This window comes from Balaenoptera ricei, chromosome 10, assembly GCF_028023285.1.
Source record: "Balaenoptera ricei isolate mBalRic1 chromosome 10, mBalRic1.hap2, whole genome shotgun sequence".
Taxonomy (NCBI): domain Eukaryota; kingdom Metazoa; phylum Chordata; class Mammalia; order Artiodactyla; family Balaenopteridae; genus Balaenoptera; species Balaenoptera ricei.
Genome location: NC_082648.1, coordinates 32,448,100 through 32,469,211, shown reverse-complemented (window position 1 = coordinate 32,469,211; position 21,112 = coordinate 32,448,100). Strand labels below are relative to the sequence as shown.

Sequence of the window (21,112 nt, the reverse complement as noted above, 5' to 3'; positions counted from 1 at the left end):
TTAAATACATCATGCTACTCCCTTCTGGCTTGTAGAGTTTCTGCTGAGAAATCAGCTGTTAACCTTATGGGAGTTCCCTTGTATGTTAGTTGTCATTTTTCCCTTGTAGCTTTTAATAATTTTTCTTTGTCTTTAATTTTTTTCAATTTGGTGACTATGTGTTCAGCGTTTTTCTCCTTGGGGTTTTCCTGACTGAGACTGTCTATGCTTCCTGGACTCGGGTGGCTATTTCCTTTTCCATGTTAGGGAAGTTTTCAACTATAATCTCTTCAAATATTTTCTCGGGTCCTTTCTCTCTCTCTTCTCCTTCTGGTACCCCTATAATGCGACTGTTGTTGCGTTTAATGTTGTCCCAGAGGTCTCTTAGGTTGTCTTCATTTCTTTCCATTCTTTTTTCTTTTTTCTGTTCCGTGGCAGTTAATTCCAGCATTCTGTCTTCCAGGTCACTTATCCGTTCTTCTGCCTTGGTTATTCTGCTATTGATTCCTTCTAGTGTATTTTTCATTTCAGTTATTGTACTATTCATCTCTGTTTGTTTGTTCTTTAGTTCTTCTAGGTGTTTGTTCTTTAATTTTTCTAGGTCTTTGTTAAGCATTTCTTGTATCTTCTCGATCTTTGCCTCCATTCTTTTCCGAGGTCCTGGATCATCTTCACTGTCATTATTCTGAATTCTTTTTCTGGTAGGTTGCTTATCTCCACTTCATTTAGTTGTTTTTCTGGGGTTTTATCTTGTTCCTTCATCTGGTACATAGTCCTCTGCCTTTTCATTTTGTCTGTCTTTCTGTGAATGTGGTTTTTGTTTCGCAAGTTGCAGTATTGTAGTTCTTCTTGCTTATGATCAGTGTTATTTCTTCTTAACAGAGGCTATCAGTGAAAGCTATTATTCAAACCCCTTTTAACCCAAATTCATAAAATCCCATAATTATTTTAGATCATCAGCCAGATTCTCTGAGCCAAAACTATTCTTAGCACTTTAACTGATACCGCAATCACTATTTTGGTAGCTTGCTGAGAATCCTTTGTTAATTTTTTGTGGCTATCTAAATTTTTCACACATTTAAATGTGTTTAAGAATATCTACATTCTGTTCCCAGCCTATTTAGCCATTCAGGTCTTTCTCTCATCACTTATACTAACACTCAAAGCCTTTCTTTTTTCATTCTTCAAGGAAACAGACTAACTTCAAGGGAACTAAAGATAGTTCTCTGGAGCAGTACTTAACTCTCGAGCTAGGAAGTCCCCATGAACTCATGGTTTTTCTGATACTTGAGTAAAATCAGTGCTTAACACCAACCCATACTGTAACTTGACCAGTTTATTATTCAATTGGCATTGCTTGAAATTTCCCTTCTTTGAGACATTGCTTATGCTGTACTTGTGATCTTTTAAAATTGTATGCAGTCTTCAAGGCCTCACTCTCAGTCTACTCCTCCATGAAGCATTTCTTGTCTCTTGCAGCAAGAAATTATTTTTGCATCCTTCAAATGTGTCATATTAACTCTCCTCATAGGCTGCCCTGCATTGTTATTTGGGAACTTGTCTTCTATCTCCTATCAAACTGTAAGCTTCCTAAGGAAAGAATCTGAAAATTACATTTAATCCTTGCATATCTGGTAACACCTTGCCTAATTTCTTCTAAATCCAGCTGTTCAGTAAATATCTGCTGAGTGAATTTTACCTTATATTATGCATGGATCCCTTTCAAACTCAGCTGAGCTGTCTATGAGCAAGTAAAGGTGAAAGTATCTGGTAGATATAGCAGGGCACATGTTAAATATTTGCATGTCATGGAGAAAAAAAAAAAATCCTTTTCACTGAGATAAATCCAAGCAAAATAAATAGCAAAGTGGGCCCATGGCTATTTATATTATTCTAATTTCTTCATTAATTTGCAGCTTTCAATTTAGAATTTTGGTGATAGTCCATAGAAATACCGGATAGAGAATCAAATTGATGCCAAGATTAAAGTAATGACCTGGAGAGAATAATTTTGAAGAATAATACTAAATGGAGTAGATATGCAATAATAACAATAACACTTAGAGAAAATAATAACACCTAACATTTAAGAACAATTATTATAAACCATGGATTAGGCTAACACTTTGTATTTCCCCTTTAAATCTCACAACAACCCTCTGAGATAGAATTGTTTGAGATAGTACTATTATTTCCCTCATTTACAGATGACAAGGTAGCATGGAGAAGATTAGTGGCTTGCTCTACTAACCTTACTACTTGCCAATAAGTAGTAGAGTCTGGACTCTAACCTAGTCTGACTTCTGGCTCTTAACCATAATTCTGCATTGACAGCAATTTAGGATATTTATCTATCTATCCATCCATCCATTCAATACACATTAAGGAGTACTGTGTTCTAGACACTCTGGTGAGTACTAGGAATAATGAATAAAATACAGTCTTGCCCCTTAAAGAACTTATAGTCCACTGGAAAAGCCAGACAAGGGTTTCCAGGGAAACCTGTACTAAAGAGCTAACTCTTTAAGAAAGAGCTTGGCAAAAAAGAAAGTATATTAAGGTCAGAAAATATTATATATGCAAATACCAGAGAATAAGCAGAATATTGCATGGTTGGGGTGTTGCTAAACTGTAGGGTGAAAATTGAAACAGGTAGACAGAGCTAGTATGAGGGTCAGCTACTTTACATTTCTATTAAAGAAATCACACTAGAAATATTTGCTTAGATTCTAGTTAATGGTATTTTATTGACTGAATCAGTAGTATTTTATTACCTAGCTCTAATAAGGGCAGGACGTTGACTTTGGTAAGGGTTGAAAGAATGCTAAATGAAAATAGTCTTAATTCCTATAGATTTAATTCTTCTAACTCTCCTTCTAGAAAAATAATAAGACAAAGGAAAATTTAAATAAAATCTGGTACAAACACTATTTTTTAAATAATTCATTAATTCCTAGGAAATTGCTGATACTAATGAAAAGTTTTCATATGGTTGTTTTAGTCACAGTCTCATAGTACAAAACAAAACACTTAGTTACTTAAAAAATTCGACAGTTTTGTAATTTGCTTTTAGATTTAGAGGATGATCGAAAGCAAGCTATGGTTAGTGAGCGGACAGAAGCGTTTACCACTGCTCGAAATTTATTGGCCTCTGGAGCTGATGCTATTGAAAGGATTATGTCTTCATACAAAGAGGTACTTGCATTTCTTGTTATCAATTTGATTAAAATAAGATATATGAAAATCACGCAAAAATGTAAATTACCACATATGTTTATTATTTTGGAAACATCTTTTCTCTACCAAAATTTGCTAAGAGTATAATCAAGATAAAGGACAACAACTCCCAAGTCTATTGCTGCTAATACCTTTCAATTTTTATACTCTCAATTGTCAACTCCTTTTTCTGTCTATAGTACGACATATTTGCTCTTAAATTTTACTAAAAGGCCCTTTGGTATGGATTTTGGAGCCAGAGTGCCTAAATTTAAATTCTTGCTCCAGTATTTACAAATTATATGAACTTGACCTGTTTGTGTCTGTTTCTTGATCTGTAAAATGGGGATAATGATAGTGATGACTTTGTTGAGTTGTTGTGGTCATAAGCACTTTAATAAGTGTTAGCCAATAATATTACTTATATACCTTGCAAACTTTTATTATACTTCAGGACAAGTCAAGCCTTACCAACCACGTATAAAAAACCATCTTGTGATTCCACTTTCTTTCTGACTTCCCTGCAGAGTTTGGGTCTTCCTTCTCTGTGTTCATAGTACACCTGGTACTTTACGACATTATAATTGTCTATCTTTTGCATAAGACCCTGAGTGGAAAGCAGGAACTATCTTATTCATCTTTACATTCCTAATATCTATTTTAATGCTTGGAACATTGTATATGGTCAGTAAATATTTGCTGAGAGAATGGTAATAAGACCTACAGATAGCACAGGGTTAATATTAAAAATCACTTTATTCAATTCAGATATTAAATAATATTCCCATGGACAGTCATTCTCACTATTAATTACTCTTGTGGCTTTTGCATCAATATAAATTGCCAGAGCATCATTATAAATTTAGCTACCTATTAAATTATCCTTGAATAAATTATATTAAATAGTTGCAAAGTTTGTGATTTGCTGACAAAACTTTTCAATCTCATTTAACAACTGATTTATTGAATTGGTTTTTTTTTTAAAAAGGTAAAACCAGTTGTTTAGGGCCACAAAGCAAGACAACTCAATTAAAACTTTTTTTTCAAATAGTAATTTTGATAATCTGGAGACACAGTTTTGGGGATAGCTTTTTCAGCTAATAAATTACTTATTATTAAAATTAAATGAGAAATCAAAATTTTATATATCTCACATTCAAACACTTTGCTATCTAAGTCACAGAGAGAATATCAGTTCTTTTTTCTAGATTGTCTCCAACACAAGAAATGATTGCATTTTGTTTTATTTTGCCTGTATGTGCGTTGAATCATAGAACTTTCACTTCTAAAGAATCTTATTACTCCTGTGAAAGCACATGAAAGCATCATGGATTCTCCACTAGCTCTAGAGGGAACAAGGTTTCTTTTTAGACAAACCCCCTTGTCTTATATCCCAAAGTAATTTGTCCACAGTCACATTCTCATTTTTTTTTTTTTGACACTCTTTGCCCATTCATCCCTGCATCCTGGTCTACTAACTCAATGCCTCCTGCCTTTCTTTAATTGACCTCCACATTTGTTTCAGATTTTTTTAATGCAACTATATTTACTTAGGTTTCTTTTGGATCCATATTTTGTTAATCCTTAGTTCTGTTTTCCTCTACTTGGGAACTCAAGAGATTCTTCTAGATAACATTTTAGAAATTATCCTATATAATAGCTATAACATTAATATATAGAAATGAAATACTAATCTAATTATAGACCTCTCACACAGTAGAGACATGTGGTAGAAGGCTTTTAACAATAATACCTGCTCATTCATTGTTTAAGTTTTGCACACACAAAAATCTTACACAATGTTGGTAATGTATTAGTCCATAGTTTATTGTTTAAGAGACATTTATTAGTGACATGCCTTGCTTATTGATACCAATTTCCTACTAAACAGTTCTGTAAGAGAATGGTTTTTGTTGCTTCCTTTTCACTGAGAAAGATGGTCTTGACAGGACATGAGTCATCTTTCAGATGAGTCACCTTGATAACAAGGTGTTCTTTTAATAGAAAAGCAGCAGAGATTCAACCTAAATTGGACAACTGGCAGAATAGGAGCAAGATACCACTCTATTGAGCCTTTTGAACTAAAGCAGAGATTTATCTCATCTTATAATCTCATCTAGAAAAAAAGTCATATTTAATATTTTTCTTTGGGCATATAAATCATGTTTGGCTTGAAAAGAAACTGAATTTTGTGGGATTTGGACTGAAAAGGATTTAAAGCTTTTCACTGAGCTCACGCCCAATATTGGTATCCACCTGCAGGGGTATTTTCTCTGGCCAAACTTAGGAATTGTGACAATCAGTTTGACTCAGAAATGTCATTTCATAATAAGAAAAATATGCATTTTTCTTCTATTTAAAATCTTCTATTTTTAATTGAAAAAAAGATATCAAAATAAAGAATCATTATTTCACTGAATGGATTTAAGCTTTTCACAAAACTTCTAATTTCTGGAAATCAAATTTTCATGCAAACAGGGGCCAAATCAGAAAATTGTTTGAAAGATTTTTAAGTCTCACTAATATTCTGAAGTCTTTACATTTCACTTTGAACTCTGACTTGAATGAATAATTTTTATGTGTTTTTTTAATTCCAATCAAACTTAAGCTGTTGACTTACTATGCTGCTTTCTTGGTAAGTTTTTTAGTGTTACTGGTTTTAGTTATCAGATGTACTATCTACTTTTCAGGTATAATAAAATAGGATCTTTAACATTAAATCAAGAAGCTTATATGATTGCATATTTGTTTAAAAGTCGGTCTCGAGTATACTATTTTTTCTCCCTATGTTGGTTTTAGATAACTGAATTAGCAGGCTATACTGCTCGAGTATACAACATGTTTTGGGTCTTTGATGAAGTAAAAAGAGGCATTTATAAGAGAACTGCTGTCTTGCAAGAGTCTGAAAACCATAGCAAGAGTGGAGCTAACGTAGAATTACCCCTCAGTGAGACACTGGAAATCAAAGGTATTAAACTCATATGTTTTTGTATTTTTTCTATATTTAAATGTTTATCAACAGAACCAAAGTTTTTTAGAAGATAGCTTTGAACAGATGTAAGGAACCAACATTTAGTTATTTAAACAGTTATTCCTAAAGTCAGTGCTGCATTTTGAGGAGTAGTGACTAATATTACCATAAAAAATATTATGCTACTTTTATTTAGGACAAAATGTCTAGAATTATTTTTAGAAACTGCACATATGGCAGAATGAATTGTTTGCATTTAAAATTCAAAAAACAGAATTAGAGCTAATGTCATATTGTTCTCCATCATTCTATCATTTGGTTTGGTTATTATAGTTTTAAAAATTATAGTTCTATGTCTTAATTTCCTTTTTGCAACTGTGTTTTTTTTCTATAGGAAAGTTTAATTTAGAGAAATAAGTAGTTATAAACAGTGTGGCTGGGTTATACCAGATAGAGTTTAGCTTTGCTCTCATTATGATATTAACATCATATTATAGTAAAATAATATTTCTGAGATTTTCCAAATATGTCAAAATGTGCAAATTTACATTAGACTTTGCTTTAGGTATAGATATCTATATTTACATTTATTTCTATGATTCATTAATGTGAATTATCTTTATAGTGAATTTATCTGTTATGCTACATTATACTTTAAGTTATTTAATTAGCAATAACACATGATAGCTTTTGAAACTTAAACTCTTCCTTAACTTATAGGAAAAGTTATTGATGTGGATCATGGAATTATTTGTGAAAATGTTCCCATAATTACACCAACGGGAGAAGTGGTGGCTTCCAAGCTAAACTTCAAAGTAAGATGATATTCAAGAATCTTCTGATTGTTGCCAACACAATAATACAAAACAACTCAGAATTCATGTACCTTATATTAAATACTTGGAGGAGCATATGGAAAGGAGGGGAAATCAAGAAAGGTATGCATAGAGGCTCAATTACAGATGCAGTTACTTCCTCAGAAAGCAGAGAGAAAGAAAAATTTGATTTCTACTGCTTTATGGCCTGGTTGAAAATCAAAATTAGAGTACACTGAGAGCCTATACAAAGTAACTTTTGGGAACAATAGGAAATTTCTTCAGAAATTAATATCTGGAAATACATTTTATGTTTTTTTCCTTATAGGAGTTACTCAAAAAATACAAGCCTATATTGTTATATATTTACTAAAATATGAGAGAAGAGGTCATCAGCAAGTTTACATTCTCTAAATTTAATTTATATTTTCAATAATCACATCTTCTATTAGGAAAAAATGATCAGAAGATTCATGAATTGGAATTTAGCTTTTAATTCCGTTGAGAATAATAGTTATTTGTTATTTAATACTCTGTCTTGATTACAAAAACTAAGGTAAAAAAATAGCTAATAAATCTGAGACCCTGATTTAAAGTATTGTAAAATTCAAACACACATTTTGGAATTCAAGTACAAAATAATTTGCTGACAAGTGTAGTGATCTGTGCTTAGTTCAAACAATGACATGATTGGACTTGATAACAGAATTAGAAACATGACCGTATATGTGCATTTAATGATTTTAATATGGACCTTAGTCTAGGTTTAATTATTAAAGATGTATTTGAAAGTGCATAAGCCTGCTGGAAGAGGATGAGAAGTACTGAACAGGGAGAAATTCTGTGTTAATAAACGTAAGAGAAGTTGTGTTTTAACTACAATTTGGTTGGGATCTATTTTTCCATTTATGGACCTATAAAGTAGCAATAAGGTGCTTATGATGCATCATAATCTTAAGTAGATTTAAAATAAAGCCTTTGAAGAGGCCTACATGGGATATTTAACTATTTGCTAATACTTTAGCAATTTATAATGTATGACTTTGTATAGAGGTTTTTCATCAGGTTAGGTTTCATAATATCAATTCTTGTTGCTCCATTTATTAAATAGAGGGAGAGTCTTGAATTCTGCCACCTACTAACTAAATACATTATTTTGGACACATAACACTCTTTCTGTGAAAAAATTCAGAGCTCAGTATATTTTTATATAAAATGAATTTTAAAATACTTAATCTAGTGAAAGTGTCATAAATTTTGAGGTTCTACAAAGGTATATGTTAATATAGTATACTTTTATGATAATTATTTATTTCTGAGTCAGACAGGGAGTTTTATTTAAAGTCTCAGGTCCCCAAAGTATAATAGAAAATTTTGTTTCCTCTGCATGGATTGATAAATAAACAGGTTTCTAGAGGAAAACATTCTTGTTCTTATGTTAACCTTTTGGAATTAAAAAACCATTTGGAGAAGAAAATTTCAGTAAATGTGGGAATTCTTTTGCCTCACACTCACTGTTTACTAAACATCAGAAAACTTATGCTAAAAAATAATATGAATGTAGAAAAGTCTTCTATTATGACTCAAAATGTGTTAAATTTCTGAGAATTCCTAGTAGAGAATGACCCTATTAAATATTTTGTTTATATACCTTTTGCCATGGCACATACCTTTAAAAAATCATTTGAAAAGTGTTTATGCTTCTACAGAATTACACTTTCTTAATCCTCTCTCTACTGAAAGAGCAGAGCAAATCACAAAACCCTTTCTGGGTTCTTCCCAGGATTTTTTTAAAATTTTACTGTATCAAAATGGCATTTCAGTTTGCCTACAATTAGGGAGAAAAAAATATCTGTGATCAGATTTTATAGACTCAAGCTTGCTCCTGTCTTATGTCCTTGTGGTAGCTATCTTTATTGCCTGGAATGCTCTTCCACCAGATCTTACTTGTTGCTTCTTGTTACCAGGCTAAAGCAAAATGGTATCTCCTCAAAGAGGACTTTCCTGACCACCTAATCAAAAGAAGCCCCTTTCCCCTGCCAACCTCACAATGCCACCATCTTTCCCTAACACATCTTCCTTTTTTGCTATCATAATAATATTTATGACTAGTTAATTTTTTGTTCATGTGTTTATTGCTGTCTTTGCCATTGAAATGTAAGCTCCACAAGAACAGGGACTTTGTCTTGAGCAGCACTGTATCTTCTGTGCCTAGAAGAATGTCAAGCACATTTAGATATTCAATCAATGTTTGCTGAGGAAATGACTAATTACTCAGAATATAAATCTGAACCATTTTTGCTTTACATTTATTTATTACATACATTCTTAGTTCTTGTATCTAACCTTCATATCAACCTTTTTTTCCTTCCCTTCCTCCCTTCCTCTCCCTACCACCTTCTTTCAGCAAAAAGATTTTAGCTTATGTTATACACAGCAAATGAGTAATGGATATACATGGATATGGTTCCTTATAGTGACATAATACAAGTAATGTAATGCTCTTTCACCTTTGAGTTTTCAACATAATGTATTCTACATCATGGACCTTAGATATTTGTATCTATACTGTACAAAGCTACATATACAGACATACTGTATATTTCTGCCTCTTGTACTTTCATACTATATTCATTTTTTAGTCACTGATTATAAAATATCATTTGTTCTTAGAAGTAAATCAGATTTTTAAATAATGTTCCTTTTTCTTGACCCTTACAATACCTTTTAAATAGCACATTGCCAACTTCCTGATCCTATTAGGTGGAATAAGAAGTCATAAAATATAACTGTTTAAATTTAAATGATAAATAAGCTGAAAGATTCTAAGAGAATCATCCAATCAACAATTGATAAATAACTTAATTCATCCCTAGACATAAGACTAAATTACAGTCTTCTTGCTTGTCTCTGTCTTAATTTCATAAACGTATTTTCTCCATCTGTGAATAAACCAAAATTAGAATCATTTTATGTCTCTCATTATGGGTTTTTGTGATTTCTGTAACATTTCAGACTACTGAATTAAACAACCCAGCTGACTCGTAGAACTCCAACTTACAAATACAACAAAGTTGTATCTTAATTGAAGTAAATTTAATCAAATATTAATATAAATAAAATAAATTTAATCTATTTTAATTTAAATTAAAATTTTACAATTTCTTATTTCCACGTGGTTATGTTCCTACGTATTTGTGTAGTATGTGATGGCAAGACCTCAATGAAAATTTTGGGAAGTCAGTGCTCATTCGAAGAAGATCCATTTCTTTGGAATTGGATTATTTTATGATGCTTTTAGCATCAGAGCATAGTCAAAAGCCAAATTTGATGGTCTCAATCCCGATATATTTTTCTTTGATTCCTTGCCCATCCTAGGTTATCATGTGTTTGAAAGTTTAAAAAAAAATCCCTTTTAAATGCTGCCAAATGAAACCATTTTTACATATTGTAATTTCTAATTTTATTTCTTACCTTAGGTAGAAGAAGGAATGCATCTTTTGATAACTGGTCCCAATGGTTGTGGGAAAAGTTCTCTCTTCAGAATTTTAAGTGGGCTCTGGCCTGTGTATGAAGGAATCCTATATAAACCACCTCCACAACATATGTTCTATATTCCACAAAGGTAGGTAAAGTTTTTTAAATCACAATGAACAATTTCCTTTTGCTTTTGAATTATCTTGATTCCTTAAACTCTTCTGTAGGTAATCTTTAAGCATGTTTTTATTGAGAGATACAATTAAGGAAATGAAAATTATCCTAAAAAGTTTTCTTACTGCTTTGATTATAATAGTTTCCAGGATAATAACAATTCTTTTCATTTTCACATCATTGTAATGAACACTCAAAGACTATAGATGTTAGTCTCAAGGAGTAACAGGCTAGTCCAAAGAGTAAGTATATTGCCTTAGATGTCAGATTATCTCTTCTCACAAAAAAATTAATAGTTCTTGGATAGTATACTAGTCTTTCCATCAAGCTGCATACATTCATATGTTCTAAAATTGTTCAATTATATTTTAAGAGCCTCTGTGAAATAATCTTTATCACAATTCTGTTATATAATTAATTAATGATTTGAAACTACCTTAATTAAAAATATTTTACTCTAATAATGAGTGTAAAAGTAAGCATAGAAATATTTAAAAGGAACATTTTTCTTCTGAAGTTTTTAACTACCTTCCTTCATAACAATTTACAGATGTCTAAACAGAAAGTTATACTTGAAAATTTGGAATATTTATTGTGGGTGACAGAAAATTAAATTTAAAGAAAATTAAAATTAAATTCATCTGACTCAGTAATTTTTCCATCTGTCATCACCCTGGGTTAGGTCGACATCACAAAAGTACTCCTACTGTGTTAGAGGACTATTCTGTGGAACCTAATAGAGCACCTATGCTGAAATTATATTACAAGAGCAAATATAAAAGTTACATCAAGTATGATGCTATCACATCTCTCTTCCTCTTTTTCCTTTGTCAGAAATTGTTTGTACAGTCCTGCCCACTGGACTAATTTTTAGATCATATATTGTAGTTATGCAGATGAGGCTTTGTGTGGCTTTTTCTTTAAAGTAAGACCTATCAGAGTAGTAGGAAGCTATCTGAAGTGTAGAAGGATGAAGAACTGTATTGGCAGTAAAAAAATATTGGATGTGAGCAGTGCTATGAATACTTATATTTAACACAAAATAGATAACATCTGTGACAGCAGAATCATTGTCTCTTTGTCTGTGCTTTAGAATCCTTTTGGGAAATGTTCTGGATCTGAAAACTAAATATTACTGCCAAAGTTTAAGTTTCAGACATTAATGCATTAAGTAGACCGATTTTAATTTCTTATTTAGGTTTTAAAGCATAAAATCATGAGGAAAATATTCTGTTACATCATAGAATCTACTCTTTTAATGCAAATAAAATTATATACATAAATTTTTTATTTTTTGCTATTTTAGATTTCATTTATAATATAGATACAGTTCTTGAATATAGCTATACACTGAGCAATGAAAGACATTTCTCAGACATAAGAAAGTGCATAATCAGCAAAGTTATCCTTCAGAAATGAAGGAGAAATATTTTCCCAGACAAAAGCTGAGGGAATTCATGTTCATTAGAGCTGCCTTACAAGAAATTCTGAAAGGAGTTCTTCAAATTGAAATGAAAGGCTGCTAATTAGTAACAGGAAAACATATGAAAATATACAACCCTGGTAAATGTAAATATATAGTCAAATTCATAATACTCTAATACTGTATTATGGTGGTGTGTTAACCATCTAACTCTTAGTATAAAGGTTAAAGGATGAGAGTATTAAAATAACTATAACTAGTACAATTTATTAATGAATACACAATATAAAAATTATGACATTAAAAACATAAAAGGGGGAGAGTAAAACTTGCAAGATGTTTTATATACGCCTCATAGGAACTAGAAAGCAAAAACCTAGAGTAGATTCACAATAGATAAAGAGAAGGAAATCAGAGCATACCACTACAGAAAATCACCAATTCACAAAGGAAGGCTACACGAGAGGAAGAAAAGAACAAGAGACAAAACAACCAGAAAACAGTAAGTTGGCATTAGTAAATCCTTACCTGTCAATAACTAGTCTAAATGTAAATATATTGACTTCTCCAACCAAAAGACATAGAATGGCTGGATGGATGAAAAAACAAGACCCAACTATATGCTGGCTATAAGAAGACACTCACTTCAGCTTTAAAGACACACATAGATTGAAAGTGAAGGGATGGAAAAAGTTATTCCATCTAAATGGAAACCAAAAGAGAGCAGGGATAGCTATACTTATATCAGAAAAATTAGATTTTAAGCCAAAATTGCTAAAAAGAGACAAAGAAGGTCATTATATAATGAAAATGGGGTCAATTCATCAAGAAGATATAACAGTTGTAATATATGTACACTCAACATCAGAGCATCTTAATATATTAAGCAAATACTAACAGATCTGAAGGGAGACAGACAGCAATAAATTAATAGTTAGGGACTTCAGTACCCCACTTTCAACAGTGGGTAGATCATCCAGACAGAAAATCAACAGGGAAATATTGGACTTGAACCAATATTTAGACCAAATGGACTTAGTAGACATATACAGACATTCCATCCAATGGCAGCAGAATACACTTCTTCTCAATCATGCACGGAACATTCTCTAGGAATATTATATGATAGGACACAAAATAAGTCTTAGCAAATTTAAGAAGATTGAAATCCTACCAAGTATTTTTCCCATTATAACAACATGAAACTTGCAATCAATAACAGGAGGAAAGCTGAAAATTTTATGAATAGGTGGAAATTAAACAACACACTCTTGAGCAACCAGTGGATCAAAGAAGAAATCAAAAAAGAAATTAAAATATCTTGAAAGAAATGAAAATGGAAACACAATATATGAAAACCTATGTGATGTGGCAACAGCAGTTCTCAGAGGGATATTTATAGCAATAAGTTAAGAAGAAAAGAGATCTCAAGTAAACCTAACTTTACATCTCAAAGGAACTAGAAAAAGAAGAAAAAATAAAGTCCAAAGATTGCAGAAGGAAGGAAATAATAAAGAGAAGAGCAGAAATAAATGAAATAGAAACCAGAAAACCAATAGAAAAGATCGATAAAACTAAGAACTGATTATTTGTAAAGATAATATTGATGAGCCTTTAGCCTATCCCTGGGATGCAAAGATGGTTGAACATTGCAAATCAATAAATATGATACACCACATTAATAGAATGAAAAACAATTATCATATGATCATCTCAATAGATGCAGAAAAAGAATTGACGAAATGCAATATCCTTTCATAATATTAACTCTCAACAAACTGGATCTAGAAGGAACATACTTCAACATAATAATGGCCACATTTGACAAACTCAGAGTTAATATCACATTCAATGGTGAAAGAATGAAAGCTTTCCCTCTAAGATCAGGAACAAGACAAGGGTGCCCATCTGACCATTCTCATTCAACAAAGTACTGGAAATCTTAGATAGAGCAATCAGGCAAGACAAAGAAATAAATGCATTCAAACCAGAAGGGAAGAAGTAAAATTGTCTTTGCAGATAATATGATCTTTCATGTAGAAAATCCTAAAGACTTCACCAAAAACATTTAGAACAAATCAATGAATTCAGTAAAGTTGAAGGATACAAAATCAACATATAGGAATCAATTGTGTTTCTATACACTAACAACAAACTATCTGAAAAGAAATAAAGAAAAACTATTCCATTTACAATAGCATCAAAAACAATAAAGTACTTAGGAATAAATTTAACCAAGGAAGTGAAAGATCTATACACTGAAAACTATAAGACTTTGAGGAAAGAAACTAAAGAAGACACAAACAATTGGAAGGATATCCCATACTCATGGATTGAAATAATTAATATTATTAAAATGTCCATACTGCACTAAGCCATCTATAGATTCAATGCAATTCCTATCAAAATTCCAATGGCATTTTCCACAGAAATAGAAAAAACGATCCTAAAATTTTTGTGGAAGTACAAAAGACCCTGAATAGTCAAAGCAATCATGAGAAAGAAGAACATGGTTGGAGGCATCACACTTCCTGTTTTCAAACTCTGTTACAAAGCTATAGTCATCAAAACAGTATGGTACTAGTATAAAAATAGACATAAACCAATGGAAGAGAATAGAGGGCCCAGAAATAAATGCCTGCATATGGTCAATTAATATTTGCCAAGAGAGTCAAGACTACTCAAGGATAATCTCTTCAATAAATGGTATTGGTAAAATTGGATAACCACATGCAGAAAAATGAAATTGGACTTCTTCTGTCTTACACCACTCACAAAACTGAACTTGAAATGGATTAAAGACTTAAATGTAAGACCAGAAACCATAAAACTCTTAAGGCATAGGAAAAACTCCTTGACATTGGTCTGGGCAATGATTTTTTGGATATGACACCAAAAGCACAAACAATAAAAGCAAAAATCAGCAGGTGGAACTACATCAAACTAAAAATCTTCTACACAGTGAAGGAAACCATCAACAAAATGAAAAGCCAACCAATGGAATGGGAGGAAATATTTGCAAGTCTTATATCTGATAAGAGGTCAATATCCACAATATATAAGGAGCTCATACAACTCAATAGGAAAACAAACAAACAAGCAAACAGTACAGTTTAAAAATGGGCAGAGGATCTTAATAGACATTTTTCCAAAGAAGATATGCAGATTGTCCAACAGGTACATGAAGAGGTGCTCAACGTCACTAATCATCAGGGAAATGCAAGTCAAAACCACAATGAGGTATCACCTCACACCTGTCAGAGTGGTTAATCTCAAAAGATAAGAAATAACAGGTGTTGGCAAGGATGTAGAGAAAAGGGAACCCCTATGAACTCCTGGTGAGAATGTAAGTTGGTGGAGCCACTATGGAAAGCAGTATGGAGTTTCCTCAAAAAATTAAAAATAGAACTACTGTATGATCTAAACTCCCATGTTCATTGAGGCATGATTCACAATAGCCAAAATATGAAAACAACCTAAATGTCTGTCAACAGATGAATAGAAAGAGATGTGGAATGTATGTATACACAATGGAATATTCTTAAGCCATGAAAAAGGAAATCCTGACATTTGTGACAACATAAGTGAAATAAGTCTGACAGAGAAAGATAAATACTGTATTGATATCACCTATATGTGGAATCTAAAAAAGCTGAACTTGTAGAAACAGAGTAGAATGGTGGTTACCAGGAGCTGGAGAGTGGGGGGAATGGGGAGATGTTGGTCCAGAGTACAAACTTACAGTTAGAAGTTGAATAAGTTCAGGGAATTTAATACACACCATTGTGATTAGAGTTAATAACACATTATATACCGGTAGTTGTTAAGAGAGTAGACCAATGTTCTCACCACAAAAAAAAGTGGTAATTATGTGAGTAATATAAGTGTCAGGTAACAATACGGTGATAATTATTTTGCTATATGTAAGTATATCAAATCAACATGTTTATAACTTGAACTTACACCATGTTATATGTCAATTTTATCTCAGTAAACCTGGAAAAAATATCACTGAGCTGTACACTTAAGAATGGTTAATATGGTAAATTTTATTTTACATGTATTTTACCACAGTTTTTAAAAGTGGAAAAAAAAAGAAAAAAGAAGTGCAAAAATTCTAGTCTTTGCCCTCAGGAGACCTAACTATGTTATTTTGCAACAAACATAAATCACTAGGAAACGTTTTCTTAATTATGAAGTTTACTGTTGCCTAGGCAAAAGGTCAACTACACCTTAGTTAAGAAAAATGAGAATGAAAGTCTATTTTTTAAGGCTTAATTTTTTTTTAATAATTAATGTTAAAAGTCATTTTATCTTGATTATAAAGCTTCTAGAAACATGAAAATTTGTATTTGTTTAAAATCCTATAGGACCAATATCTTGCAAAAGAGCATAAAATTTATTTAAATGTATATGTAAACTAGGAGAGCCTAAATATAGTATTTACGTCTAGTATTCTAAAAGCTATTGATTTTTTCAAAAAAATTTAAAAATAATCTTATGTGTCTTTATGATTTAAAAGAAAGCTGCTACATAGATGGGAGGGGAGTTTGGGGGAGAATGGATACATGTATATGTATGGCTGAGTCGCTTTGCTGTGCACCTGAAACTATCACAACATTGTTGATTGGCTATACTCCAATATAAAATAAAAAGTTTAAAAAAAAAAAAAAGAAAGCTGCTACAACCTATTTCAAAATATTTGTCAGTAGATAATCTTAAACTTTTCTTTTTAGGATATTCTTATTAATGAATATTATCTAGTATCTTATTGCATTAATTTATAGCAATAGAATATAGGTTAAGTACTAGTTTGGCAGAAAAAAACCTGTAAATTAAATATAGAATTGAGTCTTATGTACCTACAGAATCAACTTCATAAGTCACAAACAGACCTTTATAATAATCCCCCTGTTTTCACTTTTCGTGACTGAAAGACTTCTTGGTAGAGGATCAATCTCTTTATGCAATGATCAAATGTAAATTAATTGTTATTTTTATGGGGAAAAAAGGAGTGGGTTTTGTTAAAGTGGATTTCTAATAATGTCATGTAGTGTACAGAAAAAAAAGTAAACCGAGGGAAAAAATGTTCTGATTAAGTATATTGGGACTGCTGATTTTTTTAATAATTTAAATAATAATGAAATTTTTAATAATAATAAAATAATAATTTTTAATAATAATGAAATTTTCAGAGAATTTGAAGAGCCGCTATGGGTCAGTTTCAAGTTGGGAAACCTGAATTCCTGAGAAATTGTGAAATCACCTCAATATTTCCCCAGTTAATATCTTCTGATACTTCAGCAATGTTAATAATGAGAACCAGATAAAATAAAATCTGGGCCTTGGTTCAAGAATACAAATAAAAAGTTATTTGGGATGGTAGATGGTAAAATTCTTAGTTTTGCTCAGATAGTTCTTAAACTATTTTGGCAATCTTAGGCTGTTTGAGACTGAATTTCCTGAGCAATGTGACTATACTCTTTAAACTGATAGTTGAAACTCATTGTTCCCTACTGTATTAGCCATCTGACCCTCAGGAAAATTCTTACACTTGAATACAGATCCTGAATTTCTTTTGTCAGTTCTTGGTGCACTTTGTCTTAACCACTTAAAGGTTGATTTATGATCTCCTGCTCTAGCTTTCACTAATCCACAAATTTATGGCTCATTAGTCATTTAGTAATTCCCTAGTACATCTGTGTCTTCAGCCATTAAAGACTCTGAAGCCCAATCATTTTTTCTTTTTTTCCTTTTTTGGCTGCGTCTGGTCTTAGTTGTGGCGCGCGGGCTCTTTGCTGCTGTGCGCGGGCTACAGAGAGCATGAGCTCAGTAGTTGCAGCTTGCGGGCTTAGTTGTCCTGCGGCATGTGGGATTTTAATTCCCCGACCAGGGATCAAACTGGCGTCCCCTGCATTGCAAGATGGATTCTTAACCACTGGACCACCAGGGAATCCCTGAACCCCAATCTTTAATTTGTTTAGTTCACTTGCTAACAAAATACTATTGTATGCTAACACTTACCAAAATGGGAAATTGAAACACTTGGTGGGGCTTGGGGAAACAGAGCATGAAGGAGAGGAAGGGAAGTAGGGAAGAAGGAAAGAAAGAAGAAGGGGATGGAGGATGGAAGGGAGGGCAGGAAGCAAGACAGAAGATAATAGTTGTTTACTGACAAAAGGCAGCAAAATCTTGGGTTCCTTTGTGCTACTTTAAAAAAAAACTCTCCAGGGTATCAGTTGTATACATCACATATTTCTCCCCAGCAACGGTCTCCAGTTTGGCAACAGCCCACCATGTAATTCTGTTCCCAAAGCTCCTGCTGTCACTACCCTTTCTTGGTAGAAATATCTAGGGACAGAAATTTTAACCATGATCTTCTTACTACTGTAAACTTTATGCCCAAATACTTACACTAAGGCCAACAGATCTAAAATAGATTCAGACTTCCCACAAATTTGCATGAAAAGATAATTTGTACACACTTCTGCCCATACTTGACTTTGAAGTTTGAGAAGTAAAAGGTTAAGAAAGTGAAAGGATTATAAGGATTGAATTAAATTTGACTAAACATTTTTTAAAACAAAGAAAAAAATAAAAGAAAAAAATGGGGGTAGAATAGTAGGGATATTGTATTTCATATCTTGGGAAAATTACTGTACTTTATTCTTTGTCAATGCTCTACTCTTTTTTTTTTAAATCAGTGTTTATTAATGCCCTGCTAGAAGATGCTTTAGAGGATAGTGAATAAATAAAGACACAGTCACTCTCAATGTGTGTTTGTGTCTAATTTGGTTATAAACAAAAACATGCAACTATGTCCTATAAAACCCAGAATAAATGCCTCAAGAAAGATAAGAAATGCTATAGAAATATTCAAAATGAGAAAAAATATTGTAGAACAGCATGTCACTTGACCTGGGTTTTGAAAGTTAGAATTTTAACAATTGTCATAAATTGGATGTTTCTTAAATGTCTAAGTAGAGCAGAAATGCCACCGATTCAAGTAAGCATGAGTCTTCTGTTTTTGTTTTTTGGATACTTCCTTCTAAGCAGGGCTGTTCTATCCACCCTCCTTCTAATACACCAAGCTGAGGAAAGCAATTATTTATTATTAATATTATGTCATTGGTACATACTGAAGGTAATAGCATCCATCCCCTAGGTCCTTAATCATTGCTAAGATGTTCTTTCAGCTGAAGTTCTTTGAATTACTTTTTAAAGTTCTGTAGTGCTTTGGGGGTCTGCCCTTTCCCTAGTATCCACCTAAGAAGCTCGTCTCCTCTTTTTGAATAAATGACATAGTCTTAACAGGTTAAATTTTAGTCTGTTAGTGCTTCTTGAAAAACATAGCAAAAGAAGACAGTAACTTGTTTCTACAACACTCATTTTTTTTGGGTCAGAAGATATTCTGAAATTATAAATAACATATTATTTATCAGCTCAGTATTTATTTACTAACTGCTTCATTCACAAGGTAGTATATTCAACTATCATGTTACTGAATCTTCTAGACTAAATGTAAATGCTGCTTAATAGATAAAGTAGTTATGAATCATAGTTTTAAATAAAATACAACATTAAAATCCTAAATTTGGTTGTACACAGGAATAATAGCATGACTAATTAGATTGTACAGAGAATTAAATATAGATAATATTACTTCTATCTTTTAACATATGAACAGTACCTATTGATTACTCTCTGCATGTCATGCTAAATAGATTATTTTAAATGATTAAATTTGAGTTCAAAGGGATTATAAACTTTAATACTTTGAGTTGCACACCAGTTTAAAGCCAGGGTCAGAGTTCACCAAATCTTTGGGTACAAATCCTCTGTATTCACTGCCTCTTATTGCAGGTTAATAAAATAATCTTATTAAAAATATATACCTCAGGCAGAAAAAAAAAGCCCTACTGTTTGACCTTAAAATATTTTCTCAGACAGTCTTAATTAATCTTAATTAATAAAATAAAAAGATTCTCTAACACTGTCGCAAATTTATGGGGAAAAACAAACTATCATTCTTTTATAGTTTGCATTCACTTCCAAAAATTTCTATATTCTTCAACTGTTTCTCTTAGAAGAGCTTATGACATGAAATCTCATCTTTTAGAAGTGCCAACATGTAATCCATTGTTTTCTTTGATGGCATTTCCACACATCCCTTTAATGATATAGGTTATGTGTTTCTTAAATAAGGTAAATTAATATTGATTTTTATTTTGACAATCTTATGACCTCTTGAGATAATTGGTGGATCCTAGGGCATCTTGAGCAAGGGCTGAGCATCTCTGGTCTATTACTACTAACACAAGCAATTACTATGTATTAGTCACTGCTTACATATATTACATGTTTCTGATTTATCTGTATGACAACCCATAAAGTTGGTGTTAGTATCCCTATTTTATAGATGAGAAAACTTAGAGAGGTTGAAGTCATTCCACTGATAAATTTTGGAGCCAGCATTTGAACTTTGGTGTGTCTGAGTCTAAAGTCACTTTGTCTTGCTTACTGCTAGCAGCAGGGTACATGTTTCTGAAAAATTACTACTCTCCTGCCTGCCCTTGAAAGTGAGTATCACCAGTTAAGGTTGTTTGCTTGGTATGCTGAATCTGTACTAATATCAAGCTATTGTTTGGAAGCAGAGGTCCTTATAATGCTTGGGGTACAGGGCAATCCAAGCCAATTTTAGCATAAAGTTTTGCACAGATACTTGGCTGTCATTCATTTATGTTAATGTGAAAGAAGCTATATTCTTGTGTAAAAGTGAAATTCATTTAAATTAAACTATGTTCAAATCACTTTCAAATTAGAATATGTTCTCTGTTCTTTCCTATTCTTCTAAAATCCATTTCTCTATAAAATATAAAATAATCTCTCAAAAATATACCCGTAGTTTTAAATCAGACTTCTTGAAGAAAAGTAAAATAAGCAAATCTTAATTTTCATGATGCATTATGGCATAAAAAATTATTATTTACCCTTTAAGTTGTCAAAAGAAGAGATTATCTTTCGCAACAAAGACTGTGTTTTGTGTTAGGAAGTTCA

At 32.0% G+C, this 21,112-nt stretch overlaps 1 protein-coding gene across 4 annotated transcripts in view; it reads left to right on the top strand.

The window, feature by feature from the left end:
- The window catches only part of ABCD2 (ATP binding cassette subfamily D member 2), an 87,901-nt gene that overhangs the window by 12,548 nt on the left and 54,241 nt on the right, over positions 1-21,112 (top strand). For 2 of the 4 annotated variants that reach the window (XM_059934549.1, XM_059934548.1), the window contains exons 3-6: positions 3,059-3,174; positions 5,995-6,163; positions 6,887-6,981; positions 10,461-10,606. In XM_059934549.1, the coding sequence (XP_059790532.1) occupies positions 3,059-3,174; positions 5,995-6,163; positions 6,887-6,981; positions 10,461-10,606 (526 nt within the window). Of the gene's footprint in view, positions 1-3,052; positions 3,175-5,994; positions 6,164-6,886; positions 6,982-10,460; positions 10,607-21,112 lie in introns of all 4 variants that reach the window. The other 2 variants (XM_059934547.1, XM_059934551.1) reach the window with 2 other exon arrangements.